The sequence below is a fragment of the Rhea americana genome, unplaced genomic scaffold, assembly GCF_003343005.1.
Source record: "Rhea americana isolate MKP2758 unplaced genomic scaffold, rheAme1 scaffold_7, whole genome shotgun sequence".
Lineage (NCBI taxonomy): Eukaryota > Metazoa > Chordata > Aves > Rheiformes > Rheidae > Rhea > Rhea americana.
The window spans coordinates 1,582,552-1,605,281 of NW_028186867.1; the positions used below are offsets into that span (position 1 = coordinate 1,582,552).

General features: G+C 37.8%; 1 protein-coding gene across 6 annotated transcripts in view; it reads left to right on the forward strand.

Annotated features, from left to right (window-relative positions):
- MID1 (midline 1) overlaps positions 1-22,730 on the forward strand; it is a 243,082-nt gene that overhangs the window by 157,074 nt on the left and 63,278 nt on the right. Inside the window, exon 3 of one of the 6 annotated variants that reach the window (XM_085321589.1) lies at positions 18,354-18,437. The exons of the other annotated variants lie outside the window; for them this stretch is intronic. Coding sequence (XP_085177715.1) covers positions 18,354-18,437 — 84 coding nt within the window. The remainder of the gene's footprint in view (positions 1-18,353; positions 18,438-22,730) is intronic. 6 annotated transcript variants of the gene reach the window in all.

Sequence of the window (22,730 nt, forward strand, 5' to 3'; positions counted from 1 at the left end):
GCATTTCAGCAAACCAAATCTACGTGTTTAGGCACTAATTTTTCTTTCCTGACTGCGCAAGCTTACTGCTGCATGAGGTGCTTAAAGTATAGGCACAAGCTAGGTGCCTAAGATACAATTTCCCAGCAGCCAAGCCAGTTTAATGGTTAGTTGCTGTGGTTCCCCCCCTTCTTTGCCTCCTGTAGGCTGCACCTCCCTGCCTCCCCCTTCCAAAGCTGCCCTGAGCTGTGTCAGCTCCCAAGGTTGGTAAAAAAACAACTCGGCATAGTAAGAGAATAATTATTCACTTACTTCATTTATGTTGTTCTGGATATACAGCAAATTGAAATGAATTAGCAAAAGGTCAGATGTACTCTGGTTCTGGCACGAAGTAAAGAGCAGAATTGTACAGAGTAAGTCAGGGAGGAATGTGATTGAATGGACTTAGAAGAATATCCAAAAGCACGAGGAGCAAGGTCCATTTGTAACTGTGCAACTGCTCCACTTGTGTCCAGCTCTGTAAAGGCTGGACAGATCAGTATTAAATGATGTAAAGACATGACTCTTGAGCTTGAATCAAGCTTTCAGAATCTGCAGAAAGCTTTTGTGTTTTTTGTTTTTTTTTTTTTTAAAAAAAAGCTTTCTTTTTCCTTGTGTAGTTAAGTGGCCAAAAAGTATTTTTGCCAATAAAAACAACTGTATTAATAAATGAAGCAAAATAAACTACAGAGGTAGAGAAGTGAGGTTATAACTATGTCTATACAAAGGCTTTTTTCAGTACAAAAATTCCAGGCAGACGTTACACCCCTCATATGATGTTAACAGTCTGGCAAAAGCTTCTAATGTGAATGTGAAGCTGTAGCTTTGGGGCAGGAAATAGTGCTAGGAGAACTCTTCTGTTCTTTGGAGGTTTTTACCTTCATGCTGTGAATTTTGCTCCATGATGTGGGTTCATGCTACTCCTAGTACAGGCATGAAATTTGCTCTAAGTCCTCCAGAAAGTGTCAATAAATTAAACAAATATTTTATAAACCTGATTTAAAGTTTGAGTTTGCAGGCAGTCACAGAAGTTGGTTTGGAGTTCCTTGAGAACCCTTGCTAAATTTTTAGCAGGAATGTAATATCTGCTGTTTGGGGAAATATAATCCATAAAATATGGAAAAATGTGCATTTGTTATTTATGTATTTATTTTGATTAATACACATAACTTTTGAAATAATCTAGGAACATTTGTTAAAATATAGTGAAATAGATCTCTCCTGTAATTTCCTTTTAACCACAAACCAACAAATCCTCAATAATTTTGCTGTAACAGGTGTATATATATATATATGATTTTTAAGAATTCTTGTCAGAACTTTCTCAATTTCTCACAGATTGTGAGATCAAATAGGCTTGGGAATCATGCTCAGTAAAATACGGCTATTCTAAATTAAATAAAGAGCAAATTCCAAAACACATCAGAGCTAATTTGCCATTGTTTTCACCATAAACCATAATGAATCCTCATCAAATGAATGCAGCTGCTACGGTGCAGTATCCAAAATACTGTAATTAAATTGCTGCTTGGGGATTTTTAGAATATAAATTTGGCAGAGACCCATTATTGGCAATTCTACAGTAAAACATTTATAATCTTATCCGCAGAGGTGATCCTATATTGTGTCCTTCCAAGAACAGAGAGAAGAAACAGAACCAGGATGACAGATGAGTAGAGAGAAATCTGAAACAAGAAACCACATGAACGTGAGGCTAATCCAAGCCATGCTGGAAGGCCTATTGGGAAGGCCATGGGGGGCAGGAGGAGGAACTTGGGACAGGTCACTAGAAAACTCCTCTGCCATGCTTTGCGGTGACAAGGTCAGTGAGGAAGGCGAGGCCACCAAGGGAAGGCTGCAGTAGSCAGTCTCCACAACTATCAGGATAGTAAAGAGCCATAACCTGGCTATGCATCCAGAGCTGACTTATCCCAGCCCCCTGCTCTCTTCCTCCTGCTCCTCCACAAAAATGCCCCCCTTGGCTTGTCAGGGCATCCGTGAATGCTTGATCATGACTTAAATGACCTCCACCTGGGGGAAAGCCGTGATGTTGGGCACCTTGGCYTCTTGCATGGTGAATTCCCCTGGTGCTGCCAGGACCCAGGCTGGTGCATAGGGCAGGTAGTGTGTAAATTCAACATTGGTAAAAACTTCCATGTTAAATATACACTGAACACATCAAAGCTGTCTTTGCCTGGGCTGTTTAAAAATCAAATAAGCAGGCATTAAAGTGCCAAAAGTTATGATGAAGGAACKACAGCAATCAGTTTCTTAGTAACAGAACTGTAAAACTAAAACGAGTATCATCCCGTCTTATCTGAAAGCAGACTTTATTTCTGATTTGTTTTAAAAATGACACCAAATTAAATTCTAAAAACTATGGGTGAGGAATTTGCATTGGGGCCAAATCTGAGCCTTGAAATGTTTATGTGTAGTATGCYTTAGTATGCCCATTGGATCCAAAATGTTGTGGCTTAGAGCAGACTTGAGTTTAACAGCTATGTTTCTGTTCCTTTATATGCTAAGCATAACTCCTGGGACTGTGTTTCCAGCATGAATATTCAGTATTATGGATTCAGAACAGGATATTCATGAATATTTAGCATTACATGTTCCCAAAGGAGTTACCTAACACTTCAGCCTAGGGACAGCTGATCAGATCAAGCCAACAAAGTCAACATAATCTTCAAAAAAAAAATCCTTCACATTATCTTTGATTTTTTTTTTCATTCCTTAGTGCTTAGCAGTTACTGAAAAAGTTGCATAAGCAGTGCCACCAGAATTAACTGAAAARGGAAAAGAAACTGAGGAAAATGTCAGGCTTTTGATGAAAAGGAAAAACACTGTTTCAAAKGAAAATAAAAATGTGGAGATGAAGTGTTGAGATTACAGACTGTAGTGTTCAACAGTAAGTTGACATATAAAAGGAAYATTAAAAAATATTAATAAGAGACCAAAGAGTTCAGAGATAGGTGTGATTCCCCATTACACTTAGAGAAAAAATATATTTTGAAATTTGATATTTGTTCTACCTTAAGGATTAAGACAGGAAGAGAAAATGAGCCTAGTGTATCCTTCTGTTACTCAGCACTGCCCAGTAAGCATTCTTTTGGTTAGGAATAAAAMGTAGTTATTAGAACTAACATTTAGCCTCAAGGTAAATGTTCCAGCATCATAAATCTAGTGTAGCAACAGAATGATGTCCCCTGAATTTGAACTGCCAGAAAGGGAAGTGAAGAGAGAAATAAGGAGGGTGGGATTTATATGTCAGTCATGGATTTCAAGTAATTCATTTGTTTACATAGCTTTGCAAACCGAAAGCTGTCTAAGGTTTAGAAAAATAAACATTTGTATCTTCTCGGAGGTTTGCCAAGTGMGAGAGCTGGCAGTCTGAGTGAGAGGATGAAATCATTTGCTACCATGTTGTTTCTGCTCACAATAAGCTTTACAGTTATCCTGGGTTTCATATGTAATATCCTAAGCTTAGCTGAAAACAAAAGAGTGCCTCTRTCCTTTGCCATGCCAGATAATGGTGTAGCAATTACTTAGCAACTCCACTGTGACATTTTAACATTATTAGATGGTGACTTTTGTTTTGGCCCATCAGGTCAGATTCATTGGCTGTTGTAAAGTTCTGCAAAGTCACTGAGAAAATGCTGGCATAAYCTTGATCTTATAAAAAGGCTCAGATTTGGCCCTATCCTGCAGTTTAATCAGTAGGCATGGCCAGCTTTTTTAGTGATTKTAAATTGATTACAAATGTGGAAATTTGATCCTAAAACTGTTCCTACTTTTGAGTAAAGCTGTAGAATAGTTCTGGGGTGAAGAAAAAAAGGAGATAAATTCTAGTGACGTCACCTTTCTTTTACCTAGTAAGTCAGAAGTTAAAGAATTGGATTTTTACTTGAGCATCAGAGTCTTTGGACCCACTCCTACCTCTGCAAAAGGACAGTGTCTCTATGCAGAAAATCAGGGGGCATTTTGAATTGGGTTCTTCTCTTTCTCTTTTGACTGCACTTTGTATCATTGATTAGCCACTCATTTGTGAGTAGAAAATTGTGCTTCCCCTTACCCTTTTCTCAGCAGATTACAGAGGCATAGTTTGTCCCTGGTCCATGAATGAAGTCACACAGAATCACAGAATCACAGAATGGCTGAGGTTGGAARGGACCTCTGGAGATCATCTAGTCCAACACCACTGTTCAAGCAGGGTCGCCTAGGGTGTGTTACACAGGATCATATCCAGGCGGGCTTTGAAGATCTCCAGAGACTCTACAGCCTCTCTGGGCAACCTGTTCCAGTGCTCTTTCACTCTCACAATAAAGAAGTTTTTCCTTATATTCGGGTGGAACTTCCTGTGTTTAAAGGACACAAGGACATGGGCAGGAAAGGATGCATGTTTCTGTCTAACATAACTTCTTAGCGTGAATCCCAGAGGGCAACTAAACCCAATCTCCCTTTAACAGACCACATACAGATATGTCACCTGTGCATAAACTTAGAACAATATAATATAATAAATTTCAATAATTTTAGTGGAAAAAGTATTCAGAACTTTCATGGCTTTATAGTATATGGTTGTGTCCCTTCTGTTCAGCCAGCAAGGCACATGCTCTGCTTTGATTTGACTCTAGGCAGCTCTGGCCCACAGAACTGTGTAGCTTACTGACTCAATGCTTGGTAGTTAYGCTGCTGGTGAAACAGCTTTAACAAGAAAGACATAACTTGTAATGTTTGTCTTTCTATTTGGTTGTGCTGTAGGTTAGGTCATTCTTTAGAAAAGTGGGAACTCCAGGTTAAATCCATCCTCCTCCCAGTTCAAGGCTGGGATAAGACCAAAAAAAGAAAGCAACTTTTCTGCTTCCATTATTTCAATTTTGCTGCTGACCCAGAAAATCARTTATAGTTACAGCCCTGTGTAATACAGAATAAGGTAATATTCAGTGTGACAGTGCTGGTGTTTGGCCTATATGGAATTAACTTTCCATGTGCTGCTTCGTTTACTCCTTTGCATTCTCCAAAGGAATCCCATTTTCTCTACAGATTTATTTAAATATGAGATGCAACACATTAAAAGAATACAGAATTCTTTGCCACAATAAATCTACAGACAGGTCTTAGATGAAGTTCAGCTAACATATGCTAACAATAGTGAGTTGATATTTCCTCTGATACTAAGATTTGGCACAGATGACCAGAAGGAAGTGTTTCAATCCAATATATAAGAGAACAGCAAAAGGAGGAGGAAAAAAAGACTTCCTCTTTATTATGTGATGAGAATAATATATTACAAATAATTTCCACTCATTAAAATGCCCTTTTGTTCCTATAGCCTGGCTTTGGAAATGCAGTCAGCCTAGTTTTGATCATTGCAACAGCTTGGCAATGTCCTGTCTTTGCTTACTTATATGTATATAGCTTATCTTTGCATGTGTTTTGTCTAATGCCAGCTGCTTACATTCAGAGATCATTAATCAGGATACGTATTACAAAAGTGTAGTGGTCAAGGTGTGAGCTATTCTGGCCCAATTGGTGCTGCTGGGTTTTTTTGTTGTCCTCAAATCCAGTCATTTCTGAAAACCTTCATCTTCAATCAGCTTACCAGCTGTGCTTTAGGGAAAACACTGATGGGCCAAGTTCTTTAAACAGGGATATTTAAATCAGTTTTTGGTAATTTTGGAAATCCCAAGGTTAAATTTGCTCTTTCCCAAACTCTTCAGAGTTTGAAGAAAAAACTGTCAGCTTTTTAGGTGCTTTCACAAGTTAATGCTCTAGTTAGTGAATGGTATGTTTTTGCATTACAGATAAATAGCAACATCTGAAGGAGAAAGAAGGAAAGTTTTTACACTGTTCTTTTTTGTCAAACAGCAGCAACTCAGCAATACTTCATAGAAGGGAGGTTTTTATACCGAAAAGAAAGGTTTCTTTGGCCCATTTTGTCCTACTGCTGAGGAAACTGCCTATTAACAACAACCTGCCTCTGTAAGTGTGTTTAAGTCTTAGAGCACTGGGGGGCTTCTGTTGTTTGTGAACAAAACAGTGTATGAGAGTTGAACTGTTCAAATGTTTTTCCATTGGATGCAAGCCATGATACCTGATGTGTGTCTGATTTGGAAGCCTCAGGGAACAGTGCAGTTTAACAGCAGAAGGGACAAAAAGGGAAGCTGTCCAGTTCTGTGAGACCCAACCCTATATTTCAGAGTGTGAGAGAGGAGCAGAAGAGACATTTTTGGTTACCAGAGGGAAAAAAACARTCAAGGTTCTGTGATGCTTTGGGAAAAGATTGATTTTCAACGACTGATTTTTGATAACTTTGGAAAATAGTCAAGTGATAAATGCCAGAGGAGTGCTGGTCTTAGAGACATTTCTGCACTTTTGTGTTAATTGAGGCTAAAATCCAGAAGCATACAGCTTTGTTAAACAGCCTATGAGGGACAAGCTTGGGGATGGAAATTATGCAAAGAGTATGTGATTTGGAAAAAAGTGGGTTTCTGATTTGTTCACATGTTAGACTGATTCATTTTCTTTAAAGCTAACTGCTATAATGATGAACATCTTCTGCAAGCATTGGAGTTCAATTTCTAAAGGACTTCCTTTCAAAATGTCACTAGTAGTTATTTAAGTAGAAGTTAGAACTGTGAAGCTTTCATCTTGGWGGAAAGTTAAAATGGGCAATTTTTTGCAGTGATTATTGTGTTTGAGCCAGAGGCCCATTCCCATTTAGGAAACTTCTCTTTTAGAAAGTTAAGATTTTCTGCAAGAAACAAATACTCATACTCTCCGAAACAGCTGATGCATCAAATCTTTGCAAAAAACCTCATTTATTGCTTTCTGGAAAATTATACCTTATTTCTTTGAGTGGAGTTCCTCAACACTGAACRGACTATAGTGCTAGTTTTAGCTGATTTTAGCTTTTATGCTAGCAACACAACTTTTTTATGTCAACTCTGCATCAGACCAGAAGGATATTTTCTGTTAGTATTGTCTGTTCTGCATAAGTCTTCATGGGAGAGACGGGCTCAGGAAACTCCCTGATTCTGAATAAAGCTGAAATTCAGCAGCATTCAATGAGATATGTTGTTGTTGTTATTATTTTAAAATATTTATTTATTTAGTTTTCATCTTTTCTTCCATCATTGACAAGGTTGTARCACAAATCTTCCATACATTAAAGTTTTCTGTGACAAGTTCTCTTCTACTGGCTAGAAATTGTATCAAAGCAAATTTTAAAGACTTCRACAAAAGAGTGTCCAGAATTTCTAAATGGCAATGTTAATGTTAATGCATCAGACACTTCTAAAATGTCTACTGTTCATCTGGAACCCTAAAAGTGTTTGGGATTTCTAGATAGCCCAACCCAGGTGTGTGCACTGTGCTATTTACTCATGTACAGGAAACCTGATGCCATGAGGACATTCCAGCCTCCCTCAACATGCACTATATATTCATTGTTAACTGCACGTTGAGCAACCATCATGCACCAAAAATACCACAGATTTTTTTGAATGTACAGCATATGTTCACAAGCTTTTGATCAGGAAATCCTACCCAAAAATATCAGTCCTTTTCTCTAACACAATCTGCTGACCTCCCTGGATGTTGCACATGATGGCAGACATAGGTGGAAATGAAAACACCGTAAATTTTCTACCTACAAGAGCTTATTTGTTTAGTGAAAATGGTCCATTTTACTGACCATCTTAAGAACATAGTATTTTGATGCYTCACTGGAAAGACTGACTCTGTCAGGTAAATTTCTCCAATGAGTGCTTAAAGTTTATCTAAATATCCTGCCAGAATATTGATCATACTAGTTTTGAAGGTGAAAAAATGACTGGGAGGTGCAAAGAAATCTGTTACCAAGATACACTTGTCCATCTCTTCTTTACTTCATTCAATCAAACTAGTAGCCTATGAGTTTGTGGTAAAAATGGTTTGAAAATATGTCCTGCCTTTCAGCTGATGGTTCCAATTCTTGCAAGACCATTTTCAGTATTAATCTGAATTTCTTGAATGACTTATTGTTACCCTTATCTATTTTATTCTGGTCACAGAGTCATAAAAAATACAAAGTAAGTTAGTGTCTATCTTGAAGAGCAAAAATCTCTTGACTGCCCTTTTTTTCTTTCCCATTGAAACAAGATAATGCTATTTAACTACACTGATTTTCAAACCACATATTTTGTTCATGAACATCCCAATAAAGGAGAAAATTCTTTTCCAAATTTTGTGTGAAAGAGGATAATTGCTATACCTTTGAAATTCATGATTCTTATATATTTTAAGATATTTCTGAAGTAGGCATTTGGTAGGCTTGTTAGATATTTATTGACTTCTTATACTGGATAACATCAAAGTTCATAGTCTCAGCATAATCGCTGATGTTGAATCAATCTTTGAACATTATACCTTGCTATTTGATTGAAGTGAAGGGTTGTTTATTCTGATGATGTATAAATTGATTGGTGAAAAGGTTGGTATTTTAATGGAATTTATAATACAGAAATATTTCAAAATGGATTTATATTTTGTTTATTTGTAAAAAATATTGAAGAGAGGAGGATAGGAAAGAAAAACTAGAGTAGAAAATATGCAAGAAAAAAACTGTAAATTAGAATGCTGTTAAAGGCCCCAGTCCTGCTTGTAGAAATCAAGAAATCCTGCTGTTGATTTAATGGCAGTAGGAACTTGCCCTTTAGCAGAATGACTGATTATGAGATATGAGATTGTCTTTATGTATAATGGTATTTNAAAAAAAAAAAAAAAAAGAGCCAAAGATCCCCAGGCTAGCATTTAATATCTAAAATAGGTTTGGTAAACCTCTCATTTTTTATTGGCAACCTGCAGTATATTGCAGCTCTCATTCTGCTGGCAAAAAAACCCCAGGTCTGTAGTAAGGTAAAACATGAGCTTTTCATTTCTAGGGACTTGGCAGAGGATGAACACTGGAGTCTCAGTTCAGCAGCTGGTGTACAATAGGTGATTTCACAAAGCACCTTTGCAATTTGGCAGCCTTGTTTGCAAGAAACCTCGGGAATAAATGAGCCTACAGTGAATTACTTAACATTACCCTGTGGAAACCTGCCTCTTTAGGTCAGATTTGAAGTTAATTCACTAAAACAATTGCAGTTTCTTCTGTGCTGTTCTGGGCTTCAATTCAGTATCTGCTTCAAACTTTAGGGTACTGTTGTGAAATRTATTTACAACTCTGAAATACACTGAACAACTCAATGAATGAAGATATGCCTCTCAATGAGAACCTTTTAAAATTTGAATCATTTGTAAACAAATGAAAGAAATATGGGCAACAGAAGTACCAAATTGTAAATACTRCAAGTTACCTTTGGGGAATTAGAAATAGCATTACCCTAGTTCTTTATACTCAGACTGTAAATCCTTATAAAGTAGCATCCATTTTTTTAAATGTATTTTTAGTGGTATGCTTCATTTTCTGTACCCTACTGTCTGGARATTCATATTAACACTATTCTGTGATGATAGGCCCGATTTAAGGCTCATTGATGTCAACAAAAATGGCCCTGGCTGACTCCAGTGACCACTGCACTAGTACCACAGGGAATTGATGGCTTTATTCATAAAATTCTACTGGCATTAATTTGGGTGTTATCTGCATTTTTGAGCAGCAAAATCTCATGTAAGGCCCAGGGTTTCAAACTGTGTGTACACCACTAAGGAACATGGCAGCACAAAGCACATGCTTAGACTGAGCACTTGTTTAAGAAATTAAATATTCAATTCCCATGAACATTGTCCTGTGAATTAGATATCTGACTACTATTTATTGATTAACTCTTCTACAAGCCTTAATAGCATCACTGAGTACTATTTTCTCACGTATCTTTTGTTCCATTCCATGTCTCATTACAGCTTGTGTAGCTGTCTTTGAAACCTTTAAAATGCTGGAGTTTTCAACATAGGGTTTTTGTGTGTGTGTTTATTCTGGAGAGAGAAATATATATGTGTGCGCGTGTGTGTGTGTGCGTGCATTTTTGAATGACCGTTCCTTCTATATTTTGTCACCTGTTCTGAGTTAAATTTTTCAAGGCAGATACCATGTCTCCTCTGTTTTTGTAAAGATCCATGTGCATTTTTACCATACACGGGTGATTGGGGGYCTAATTCTAAAATAAGCAGTTTATATGTAAGGTCCTGTGTATCAGGACAGCATAATATACGTGAATGGGGGAATATTTGACATAAATGTTACATCTAATTTTTAGTGCAGTTCTACTCTACTTGATTATCTGTGTAGTCTGACTGAGGCATAAAGAGGTCGATTGACTTTCATAAGATTCATACAATCCTTTGGAATAAGTTCTCAACTGCCAGACTGCATGACCTCCTTATTTGACATTGACCTCTTTTACACTTTATAGAAGATCTCCACCTTAAGACTTTTACAGATGGATATTTACTAGCAATATTTGGTTGACAGGTTCATAATTATCTCACACTATTTTATACAACACTTGTACAATGCAGGATTATAGTTAATTCAAGGCATTRTGATCTAAAATGGAAAAAAAAGGCTGTATTTTCAAGTTGAACATCCATATGACTTTTCTGTTGGGTGTGCATATCTTATTCCTAATTTGAATTCTGTGTAAGATAGGATTTCTATAAATACAAGCAATCCTCTGTACTGTTGCTGTTTTCTTTACCTGAGCAGATTTGTGTCTATCTCATATTCCACTCTCAATGTAAGATTGTTAAGTTAACCTGGGCTCATTATAACCGTCATTGAGGACAGATAGAGTATCTGTTCCGTGTAACTTTATCCAGTTTATAGGTAAAAAAAAAAAAAAAAAAAAAAAAGACATTCATCCCCAGTGGACCTTTACTGAAGTCTCTGTTAAATTGCTTTCTCTAACAAATTTGAAATATTGTTTTTGAGCTTATAGTGCACCTTTTTAACTACAAATATTGCTAATCTTGACATCCCACCAGTTTTAGAAAAAAGTTGAGTTTGGTCTCTTGCTATAAGCATTAGCAGAAAGTGTTCTGGCTAACAGAAAACTACTTCTGGTCATACCAACCCCAAAATAAACTTCAGAGATTAAAATGATTTAAAAAACATGGCCTTATGAATTTTACATTTTCAGGTAGTTTGTCACTCCCCTACCATGGTCAGACCATGACAAGGCATCTGTTACGCTTAGCAGAACCTATTCAACTCAGCCTTGCAGTGCTTGTCTCCTAGTTCTTTAGTAGTCATGGGGGCCAAGCCTTCAAAGGCAGCTTATTGCCCTGATGCTAATATAAATATTATAGAATCAAATGTATATTTCTTAAAAAGTATTACATCCTTTGAGGATTGAATTTGTAATTGCAGAACTTTCCTTTTTTTAACAATTTCAGAAATTTTGTTTCATATTCCATGGGAAAAAAAACCCACAGATTGTGAAATTTTTAATCTGTCTCCACTCAGTTTTTCTAGATACATGCATTGGATAAATTGTGGCATTTATCCATTAGCCTAGGCTAAGGATAACAGGAAATTGTTTGCACAGCCTTAATGTCTCTTCAGTGTGTTTGGTTCCCATGAAATGGGAGAAGTGTGTTGGGACCACCACCTGGAAGGAGTCACAGCAATCCAGTGCCTATTGCATGCTTTTTCCTTCTTTCTTGTGTATCCATGCCCAGGTATAACATAACCCAAACAGACTTATGAGATGTGAGAACCATCGAGAGACTTTATACAAGGCATAATCAAAGATGCAGGGGGTAGCAGTGTGATTATGAAAGCAGTGCTGCACAGTGAGAAGAAAATAAAAATTATCCCGCGTTTTGTAGTACCTTTTGAAATAGAGCATTCAAAGACTGCATGTATCTTCCCAGGGTAAAATGCATTACCTTTTTATGAAGCGAGAAACATGAACTAGTGAAAAACAATATAGCATGACAGCCCATTATGGTAAAAATGTATGGTATAAAATATATGGTATAAAATAGTCTRTTGCTGTCTTCAGTGGTACTCCTTGCAAGAGTAAGGGCCACTCATATGACAGTTTATGGGATAAAGCCCAGGGCTGCTGTTCCATAGTACAGAGCAGAATTGCTAAATAATGGTATTTTCCAGGAATACATCCAACCATCATTTCTTTAGCACGTACAAGATACAACAAGCCAAAAGCATCTTTCTCTTGGGCTTATTCACTTATCCACTGCATATTGAGGCAGTATAGACATGTTAGGGAATAAAACATACTCATTTAAATGTAGGGCTGCATAATGTAGCACAGGTTCACTTGAAAATGGTAAATAAAAAATAGTAGAGATTTCTGGGGTTTTATCCTCTAAATTTCTTGTTATTCTAACTAAAAAAATGAGTCTTAAGCCATTGTCTGTGCCAGGATCCATTTAAAGCATTACAGATAGCATTACTGTGTCTTACAAATAGTAATTACAAAGCAAGAGTAGCATATTCAGAATGTATATCCAACTTGAAAGCGAGAGGTGCACCCTGTTAGTACCTGTGACTCTATTTGCTCTTCTGAGTTTCTATCAAAGTTTGCAGTAGAGATCACAGAGATCATGCAGTCTTTGTATGATGTAGAACAGTGATATGGATTGCACCTGAAAATAAACTCTTTCAAGCATTGGACTAACATTATTATTACTCTCTGAGAATTCTGGAGTTTGAAAATTAGCTTGGACATTATGAGAAAGATGCAGCCATGATCTCCTGATTTTTATCTAGACTTTTCTTCAGAGTTTAGATTTCAACCAAACTTAAGCAGAATGGGATAATTTAAAAGAGAAACACAGAACTGAATTGAAAGCAATGTGCCACTGTAGAATTTCAGAAGTGTCCTTTCAGTGCTATATTGTGCTTTCATCTTGAAGCACTTCAAAATCATATCTACTCTTACCCTTTTGGTGAGCGTACCCCTAGTTCAAGGAGAGAACAGAAAACTGTGTTCATCACAGGCATTGTCGGACCTTGAGATGAAACGTAGTTTTTTATCTTGAGCCATGTGAGTGTCTTACTTCTATTCTAAGTAGTAAACAATGCTGCCTCGAGTAGCTGAAAAAAGAATTTTCAATTCATCTCTAGCTTTCATATTTTGATTAACTATTTTATCTCACAGTTGTGCTTCAAGCACAACTGCAAATGAAGAAGCTGAATAAATGTTTTATTTTTAGTTATGTTGGACAGAAGTATCTTGAAAGTCTAACAAAGCATTATGCTGTAGTGGAACAAACAGAGCAATCTGAAACTTTACAAATAGAGAATGCTACAGTGTATTTTTCAGTAGAAAATCTCAGGATAGAGTACAGACAGATCAGATAACAGGTTTATCTTTGATCAGGAGCCAAAAGCATCAGGGAAATAATGATACAACCATTCCTGGATTTATATTTTTCATACAGGGCATGAGATAAGCATTGGCAGCAGTTATTTATTTTAACAGAACTCATTATTAAATTACTCCTGTCTAGTTGAAACAAAACTAAGACAGAAGAAAAGAAAATCGYATGTACTCCTCCCAGTCTTTACTCTTAATATTTAATAAATTATCTTATCTTCTATAATCTTATCTACTGTCTAATATTCTATTCCATTCTTCAGTCTTGAGAAACAGCTTTAAATTAAATATAGTCTAATGCCTGGGCATGGAGCCATTTTTAATGCTGTAATTCACTTTAACAATTTTTGATCATTTAAGAACCAGTAACCCAATCTCCTGTCATTTATACACATTATTAGGACACAAAGATTCAATTTTCATTCTGGTATAAGTTTCAAATAGAGACTTTTTTTTCCCACATTTAAGGCATTCCAGTCTCTGTTGCAAAGAAAAGAATTAGTTCAGAGGTGAACACTGCCTATTCTTTCAGTATTACAGAGATCTGTAGATATTAGGGTGATAGGATTGTGTATGTGATCTGGAGCAGAGACAGTTAGGAATTTGGAGATGACCTTTCTATTGCTATTTTTTGTAAGTTTTGGTAAATAGATTTTTTTCCCCAGGAATGATCCATTAAAAAAAAAACTTTTTGGAGAGACAATTCTCAGACACAGAAACTGCTGGAGGGAAAGAGAAGAGAGAATCATGTCGTAATAACATTTATATTCTGTAGTGACCATTAGGGAGAACTTCTTTTTACAAGATGAGAACTATTTGTATAATATTTAAGTGGACATACACAGGAGGACTTTGTGAAAGAGGATTATAGGAATTGCATGTTCCAGTTTCAGGTAGGGAGCTAACTGACATTCAAAGCAACTTGTTCAAATCGGTAATATGAAATACCAAAGTTTATATAGATGTCCCATATATTTGTTTAACTGTTTATAAATAAGAATATCACAGCAGGCACATGGACAGACAGATCTCACACATAAATATATTTATACACAATGAGAAGAGTAGTTCTCAGAAAAGAAAATGCAGCCCATTATATATATCTATATCTATATCTATATCTATATCTATATCTATATTCCTATTGAAATAATTGTTGAGGCCAAGAGGAAATGTAGAAGCTAAAGCCTAGTTTTTTGCTTATCATGTGAATTTTCTGACCACTGTATCCAGTTAGTGTGATTATCTTTCTATCATACCTCTTTACTCATTACAAAGCTTAACAGTCTTCATTCATGTTTTTTCTAGAACACATTTAACCAGCTATGTGTTTCCTCATACACATTTCTCTCTCTGTACTCTCATACTTTCTTTTATTCCGTAAATCACATGAACCTCCTTTTTCGATAGCTACAACTGTTTCCTTGTCTCCATCTGTCTACTGCTCCCTTTAAAACTCTCCTAGGAGAATGCGTATCCAAGAAATTTATTTTTAGGAGTTTTGATGCTCTGACCTTTAACGACATTTGTGGAGCTTGACATCTTTCTCTGCGAGTCATATCTCAGCATCCTGAATGTTCAGGCAGTCCTTCCCATCAGCTTGCTTGCTTTTAGCTGTTGCAGTTGAGCTCAATCRGGAGCAAGCTGAGAGGTGGAAGGAGATGGCGGAAAAACAAGCACAGCATGAAAAAAAATATAAAAGAATCTGTGGGATCTGCAGAAAATCAACTGATTGCATTGGCTGAATAATGCACATTCACAAGGGTTATTTAATTTCAAGATATTTTGAACCTTGAGCAGCACATATGTATAACTCGTGTAGGTATGTGTGTATATTTGTCTGAAACAATGAGTTTCAGGTTTGCAGGTCTGATCATTCCTATACAGGCTGCTATTCTTGCCTCCTTTTGAATATTGTTGATTATAGCCTTGCTTTACTCCTCTTTGTGCATCGTACTGCAGTCAGAAGTCTTTGTGTCCCWAATGTTGCTTCAGCCATGTTACTTTGCCAGCACATTACTAGCCCTGTTTCAGTGCCCCCTAAATCACAGCTTCCTATGCTTCCTTTGAACAGCCCTATATCGTGTTACTTCTGCTGCATCCCTTATGTCTTCTCTGTTCTCATCATCGTCTCAGAGCTACTAGAGTTTCCAAATTTCTCCTATTCAGTCCCTTTAGCTAGAGCAGAGTTTGGTAATTCAGGGCACCGTCACTTCAGGCTCTAAGYTTCCAGAGCAATGAAGTCTGTATTTTTGCATGCTCAGAATATTTGTTTCTCAAGGAGCTCGGAAGTAGTGTTAACAAAAGGAGGTATTAATTTAGTTTTTCGACACTAGTTTTTTTGCTTATAATGTGTAAGTACTTTTGGGCATGGACTGAATTTTTATTTTATGCACTGCYTAGCACAGCAGAGTTCTAATCTGTGACAGGACTTTTAAACTCTACAGCAGGAGAGAGAAAAAAGAACATAGTGTATCTCCTCATTTTCTTATAAACTGATTGCTTTATTATAGGTRTTTCACAACGATTGACTAATTTGTCTTTTATCTTGCATATTAAAATATGTTAAGTATTAGAAAATGCAGGGAAAGCTTAATAAAATGTTAATAGTTAATAAAATGTTGCTTGTATAAACATGCATACGTAAAATTTTACCTGTAAGCACTTAGGCTGCTTCTCTAAAAATATCATCAATTATTTTTTTTTTCAAAGCATACTCTGTAATATTTACCTGTAAAGTTCACAATATAATTTTGACCAACTATCACTCATCACTGATCTGTTATTGATCTATGCGTTATGCCTAATTATCATTATTTAAGCTTCAGCCTAAATTCTCTAACATTTAAACAAAGTGATATTTGAGTATCTGTCCCTGAAGGGAGAAAATGTTTCAGTGCTCAGCTCTGCCATTAATTACCACAAATTTCTTTTAACATCACAGTTTTTCACTAGTGAYATTTTATTTCCAGATAAGTGTCTCATGCACTAAAAAAGGAAGATTTTTAGCAACCAATAAGCCGATGTTTTAGCCTTTCTTTTCTGTTAATAATCAATATAATAACTGATTTCCTGAACATCGATTTATTTTATTTTGTGTGACCGGGGCCAAGAAAGCTAGAAGTGTGCCCTTTGCCTTGATAACCCCTCCATGTAACCCCAGGTTTCCCCCAAAACCCTGTGGATTCGTTTTTCCTTGCAATACTTTCTTGAAATCCCACAAGCCTTGTCAGTACCTCATCCCTTCCTTATGTTACCGACTTCCAAAGTGGGTGCATCTTGCTTCGAAAACCAGAAGGAGGCACAGAGCAGGTAACTGTGAAGTACACACCACAGTCTTCCTCCTCAGCAGCAGCATTAATTGAGGACTCGGTCCACTACTTAGCAGTTCATCATAGTGAACTTTGTAGGAATTTAACATATCCAAGACTTCTGTCTCTGATTCTTTCAAAATTGGCCAGTTAGTTTGCAAGCTACTGTGGGAGAACTGAAGGGAGGTGTAACAGGCAGCCAAGCTAAAGATGCATGGAAAGATGATCTTAAATTGAAACCCTATTGGAAACACAACTGAATTCTGGTGCATATTAGTAAGTKTAAGTGACTACAGGGTATCCAACAAAGTTCTGCTCTTCAGTTCAGAAATCATACCTTGACATAGGAGTCTCTTGCCTTCTCACATGGGAGTTGCCTATCAGTTCTGCTGTGTTTCAGGATAAGGCTTTTTGTTTTCTGAGAAGCTAGGGGTTTAATCTTGACTCCATCATCATTCCTGTCCTCAAAATACTCTCTTCCTCCACTGTCCTAAAGAAGCAACTTTTTCCTCTTCCCTCCTTCTCTGGAACAGCATGCACTCCTACATAGTTTGTTGGACAAGATTTTCATTACTATTTTAAATATTCTCTTGCAGGGAGTTGTTACTGTATTTTGCACTTCTGGAGAAACATGTTGGGAGCATATCCATTGTTCTACTTTTGCAGCTTGTCTGTGTAGAAACATAAGTGAACTATAGTAACATACAAAGAAAATAGTTCAGTTTCACTGAGATCTGACTGATACTTTGCTCATAGAGCCAGCTGCAGAATGTTTCTTCACGTAGCAAAGTATACAGATGCTGCAGTGGGGGATTCCACCAAGTGTCTGTAGCTTGCGCAGAAGTTAGACTTGGAGTGCCCTAAGTGTAGTGYTTCGTGGGGGCGTCATTTTTCTAGTGCCTTTTAAAATCCATGCCATGCAAAAGTGTCTCCATCAGGTACTCCAAATCCAATGCATCTAGAAAAGCAAATTAGTTAAGACTTCTAACTAGAAGTATCTTCATTTTCAGAAGGAGCCAACAGTCATGCTCCTAAAGAAAATTGTGCRAGCTCTAGACACTTCTAAGAAAAAGGCTACTTGTGGAATTGCCCCCAAAGTGCTGTTTCATGAGCAATTTCAGCTAATAGGAGCCCTCATCAACGGGAGGGATAGCCAGGCTTTAATCCTTGCCCCTAGTCGCATGTTTCCCACTTGCACTGGGTTTAACARTCATGCACCTTTGAAAAGGGTTTGTTTTCAGCAGGATTAATGTTTTGATTCACTTGATTATATGCTCCCACATGCTGCAGCGCTGATGAAAGAGAGGGAGCAGGAAAGCCCTTTCAACAAGGGCACATTCTGGGATTGTTTTAAGCTCCTCTTGAAATTACACCCCCCTCCAAAAAAAAAAAAAAAAGAAAGAAAAAGAAAAAAAAGGAAAAAAAGGAAAAAATAGTATGGTAATTGAAATTGAAAGTGCTGGTGTGACTGTTTTGGGGAAGGAAGGTGAAACAGTTTTCTGCCCCTACTCTGAGAAAMAGTTTGGGTTTTTGTAARGGAATCTTTTYTGGAGTTTTGGAAATAGTCTCTGARTCRCATACTACRTATGACTWTGCTATCTAATTTCTCTCTTTAAAATTGCATCTCTCATAAATAAAAGATGCAAGGATGCAATAAACTCTGTCTGTGTCAATTCATTTCTTTCTCACCAAGGAACTAACCCAGTCCTGGAGTCCAGACCTTGCTGAGAATTCAGAAGCTGTGACAGTWTCACTCTCTAGTGCAATGATAGGCCAGGTAAGGAGACCTGTATTCATAACTGAATTTTCTGAACACAACCATATGCACATCCAGTAATGTGTACATTTTCAGTGGCCATGAGAAATAAATGCTGACAGTGTCAGATAATGGAATTGGGGGCATGGTTTATTGTACTGTAAAGTAGAGCATGTCTTTTGGCCGCAGATGTAGCATCAGATCTTGAAAGGGAAGTCGGACGTATTCACARCACAGTTCTTCATGCCAAAATTTTTAATGTGTTCAAAATAAGCAAATAAAGCATCATTAAATGATTAAAGTTTAATGTGTAAGTAACACATTAAGTTGTAGTTAAGTTGGTGTTGACTGGCTATTCTTGCAGACTGTAACTGCTGACTAAGCAGATGTGACCGTACACCTCAGCTTATGCATCTCTGAGGGCTAGCACTGGTTGTGGAGTTATTATATTAATCCCCTTCCTCTCTTATCATCATTTATAGTACTATATGCTGACTGTACTTTATCTTTTTCCTTACCAAGTTTTTCCCAGCTTTTAATATCACAATATTGTTGAATAATGGCTGATCTGTATAATTTAATTGTATGGAATTTAAAGGGACTTACTGAATCAAGATCTCGTAGTGAATCCAAGCGGTTCTGCCTGTGATGTAAAGCCTGGCAGGTTTTGGCCCTTCAGCAACCTTGTTCTTATTACTCTGCTGCAGCTCATTGCCTCTTCATTTTTTCTAGTACAACTATTTGTGGGGCTGCATTGCAAACTGGATCTCTTATACGGGTGTAAAGTATATTCTCCCTCCCTCCTTCTTTCCTTTGGATGTTTAGTTATAACAGCCACGCAGAGCCGTGCCAGCACAGCGGAGGCAGTGGGGAGCTGCAGCGCACCCGTGGCCAGGCAGGAGCCCTGGGGCAGGCTGGTGCTTTGTAAACTGGCCTTGCCACCACAGCTGGGCTCTCCTGGGATTGCAGCCCCGGTGTAACATCACACTAGAGCGTGATATGTGATAGACTATGGTGCTCCCAAGACTGCAGGGCCTTCTCCTCTTTATAGTGCAGGCCCCATCCTGCCCCTTACAGAAAAGGGTGATTCCCAATCTCTCTTCTCCCACCAATTGYGTCATGGTTCCTTCATGCTTTTTGCAGCAACTATTCTCTCTCTCTTATTAGTCTATGGTATGCTTGGAGTGTTAAGAAGTGCTTTTCCATTGCAYGCTTGTATGGTGCCTGGCACAGTGGACATACAGACGGGGTCTGGGTGCTCCCACCACATAAGAAACAGCAAGTGGCAGTGTCACAGACGGCATCTGTGGAAGACGCTGTGTGCACTGCCCCGAGGCCAGTTTTGCATCGTCTCAGCCTAAATAGAGGCAGGGTATTATTACCTTTTTCCTTTTATAGATGGAGGAACTGAAACACTCAATGCTATGAAGTGGCAAARGCCAGAGAATAAACATTGCTCCTGGGAATAAAAGTCAAGAAAAAAAATTATGTGAAAACTTGTTCTGTCATTTGTTTTCTGCCAGTCTGTGCTCAAAACGGTGCGGCTCTCATAACAAAACTTTTTCCTTGCCAGATATTATGTCAGGAATGTTTTTTTCTTTAGACGAATACCTGAGAAAGCAACGTAATAAACCTTTTAGTTTAAGAAGGATATTACTGTGCAATAAGATATAGTCCATCTCCAGAATCTCTTAAAGACATGGCAAATTTTATTTTGGTTAAGAGCTTTTCACAAGGGAGTTTGGATTTACTGGTATGTGTTTGTGAGCATTAAGTCAGACATTTGAATTTCATTTAAAAATGCAAAAACAGTTTTTGTTCCAGAAAGTGACTTATCCCTTGAATAAATATGTGTATCTCCTAGTTTAAGAGAAATGGCTAGCACTGGGGAAAAACAATGCACTTTTGGTATCTGGTTGTTGTTGGAAGAATACTAGAATACCTCCAAAACAGTTAGTAGAGTTAGACTGCAATTAGGCTTTCTTATGTGGGTGTACTGGTCTCTGGACGTAAGACAGACAGACAGATGGGTTTGGTTATAGCAATATTAGAACCTAGAAACATTTTTTTGTTGTGCGATCTTTTCAACAAATTAGGCCCCAGTATGAGCGAGGGGGAAATAAGCTTTGGATGCAGAAACACAGGTCACTGACAAGAGTGAGTGTTCAGAAGCCGTTGTGATCTCAACTTGCAATGGCATTTAGGAGTCGAAGTCCCTTTGAAATTAATAAGAGTTGTATATGAACAACTTCTTAAAATCTCAGTTCTCAATGCCTAGCTCTCTAGGCATTCATGAATATCCTGTAAAGAACATATTTGCATTTTTGGCCTACATACSTTTGGAAATATGAGTCAACACTTGCAGTCTGCTATAATACCAACTGCTGCTTTACCTGGTTACAATCCAAATTGGGGCCCCAGAGCTGACCTGACATCAGAGGGCGGTGAAGTTTCCTGCCTGTCCCTGGTATAGACGGGTCACAGAGACGCCTGGGCTGTAATAGCATCCATGGCTGGGTTATATCTGGTAATAAAGATGGGACTGAAACTCGGCAAACCCCACACATCTGTAGCCGCGCGTTAACGTGCTGGCGGAGCACTTTGGTAGGAAAAGTCATTCRCTTCTTTTTCAGCGCGAGACAGACGGTGCTGTGCAGCTGGGCACCAGTTTTGATACCCCCGTGGCAGGGTCCTGCGACGTGGTGGGTAGGCAGGCAGGGCCGTTCGGCGAGAGCAGAGGTGGCAGGGCTGGCTCGGGGACGGCTCCCGGCCCCACAGCGCACTGCCCAGGAGCACAGCACGCACATGGTCATCTGCAAGGGGTGGCTGGCAGCCTGGCCCACCACCTCAGACCCATTTCATGTGTCTCCTCTGAGTAGCACACTGCAGACCCCCACATGGTGCTTTCTGACCTGTTTTCCCATTCTTATCGCAAAGTTGTGCTTTTGTAAATCCTCCACTTGTGCTTTCGTTATTTTTGTACTATAGAGGGGCTTGACTGGCCTATATTAGCCTGAAAGCTCAGTGCTCTTCACATTTTTAATGTAAGCTTTTAAATGACTCATGCAAAACTTGTAGAGCCTTAGGCTCACATGTCAGATTAAGTAGCACAGCCTCAAAAATATCATGTCTGTGGGAGATTTGTCATGCAAAATCTAATAAGGTACCTTCTCTGTTTTTTAAAGTGAGTATCAGTGGCACARTTTGTAGGGACATATTCTCAGCTGACCTATACAACTCTGTCACAGTCGCAATTTACATCAGTCATTGATCAGATCTTTAAAAGCAGATGCTTAAAATTCTAGATACTTTCCAAGGTAACAAATTGCTGTAAGCCAAAACTGTCATGTATGTTCTGAAGAAAACACATTTCTTGCAATAATTGGGACACAGGAAAGTAAACTGCCTTCTTCCTTGATCGGCAATGTCAAAAATGAAGAGGGGAAAAAAAATAAAGAAGAATTACCAAATCCACAGAGTCTTCTATTTGGAGAACTTACTAATAAGAACACTAAGCACTCATCATAACTAAATCTGATGACAAATTGCATTGTATTATTCATTATATTTGGTAGCAGCTTGTAGGAAAAAACATCATCTTCTAACACTGTGCTRATCTACAGAGAACAAACATCTGATGCTTACATTGAAACATCCTTAGTAACAAACAATTATATTAACATTGCAGCTTTTTATTATTTGAAGGCAGGATAAGAAGAACAAGGGCTTCTTTTGAGTTCCCTTTTCAAAGAGAGATGGGATGAAAAACTACCTAAATCAGATTCAGTGGCAAAATTGATAGAAACAGAAATCACAGATTGGTAATTTTAAGAGTAAAGTATCCTTTGATATTTTCCTTTTTCTATTTCCTACAAAAGAGAAGCATTTCCAGAGACAGTAATTGGACTGTTTATGGTCTTTACCTCTCACTTTTTGCATTTAAGCAGAATTCCCAAGGTTGAAAAAAGAATTGTGAGAGATGATTAAAACCAGGATGTTGCCTCTACTGGTTTCTTTTGTGTGATTCTATTGTAATGTATGATTGTGCTTCTGCTGGCAGATGGAAATATTTTACTAAATGGGAAAGTATAACTGATATCATAGGGACCATTTGAGAATTATAAAAATGCTGTCTGTAGTTAAAATTTTTCTCTGTCAGTAATAGTCCACACAAAGGCCATATTAAAAGAGCAAATTATTAAGCCTGCAAAATTAGTCATGGAGAGGTCTCCACCTCTGGAGGGAGACTCATTTCTAATTCCCATCTTTTTTCCATAGACTCATTCTTCCCCTTTCCTGACACCCAATTTCAGT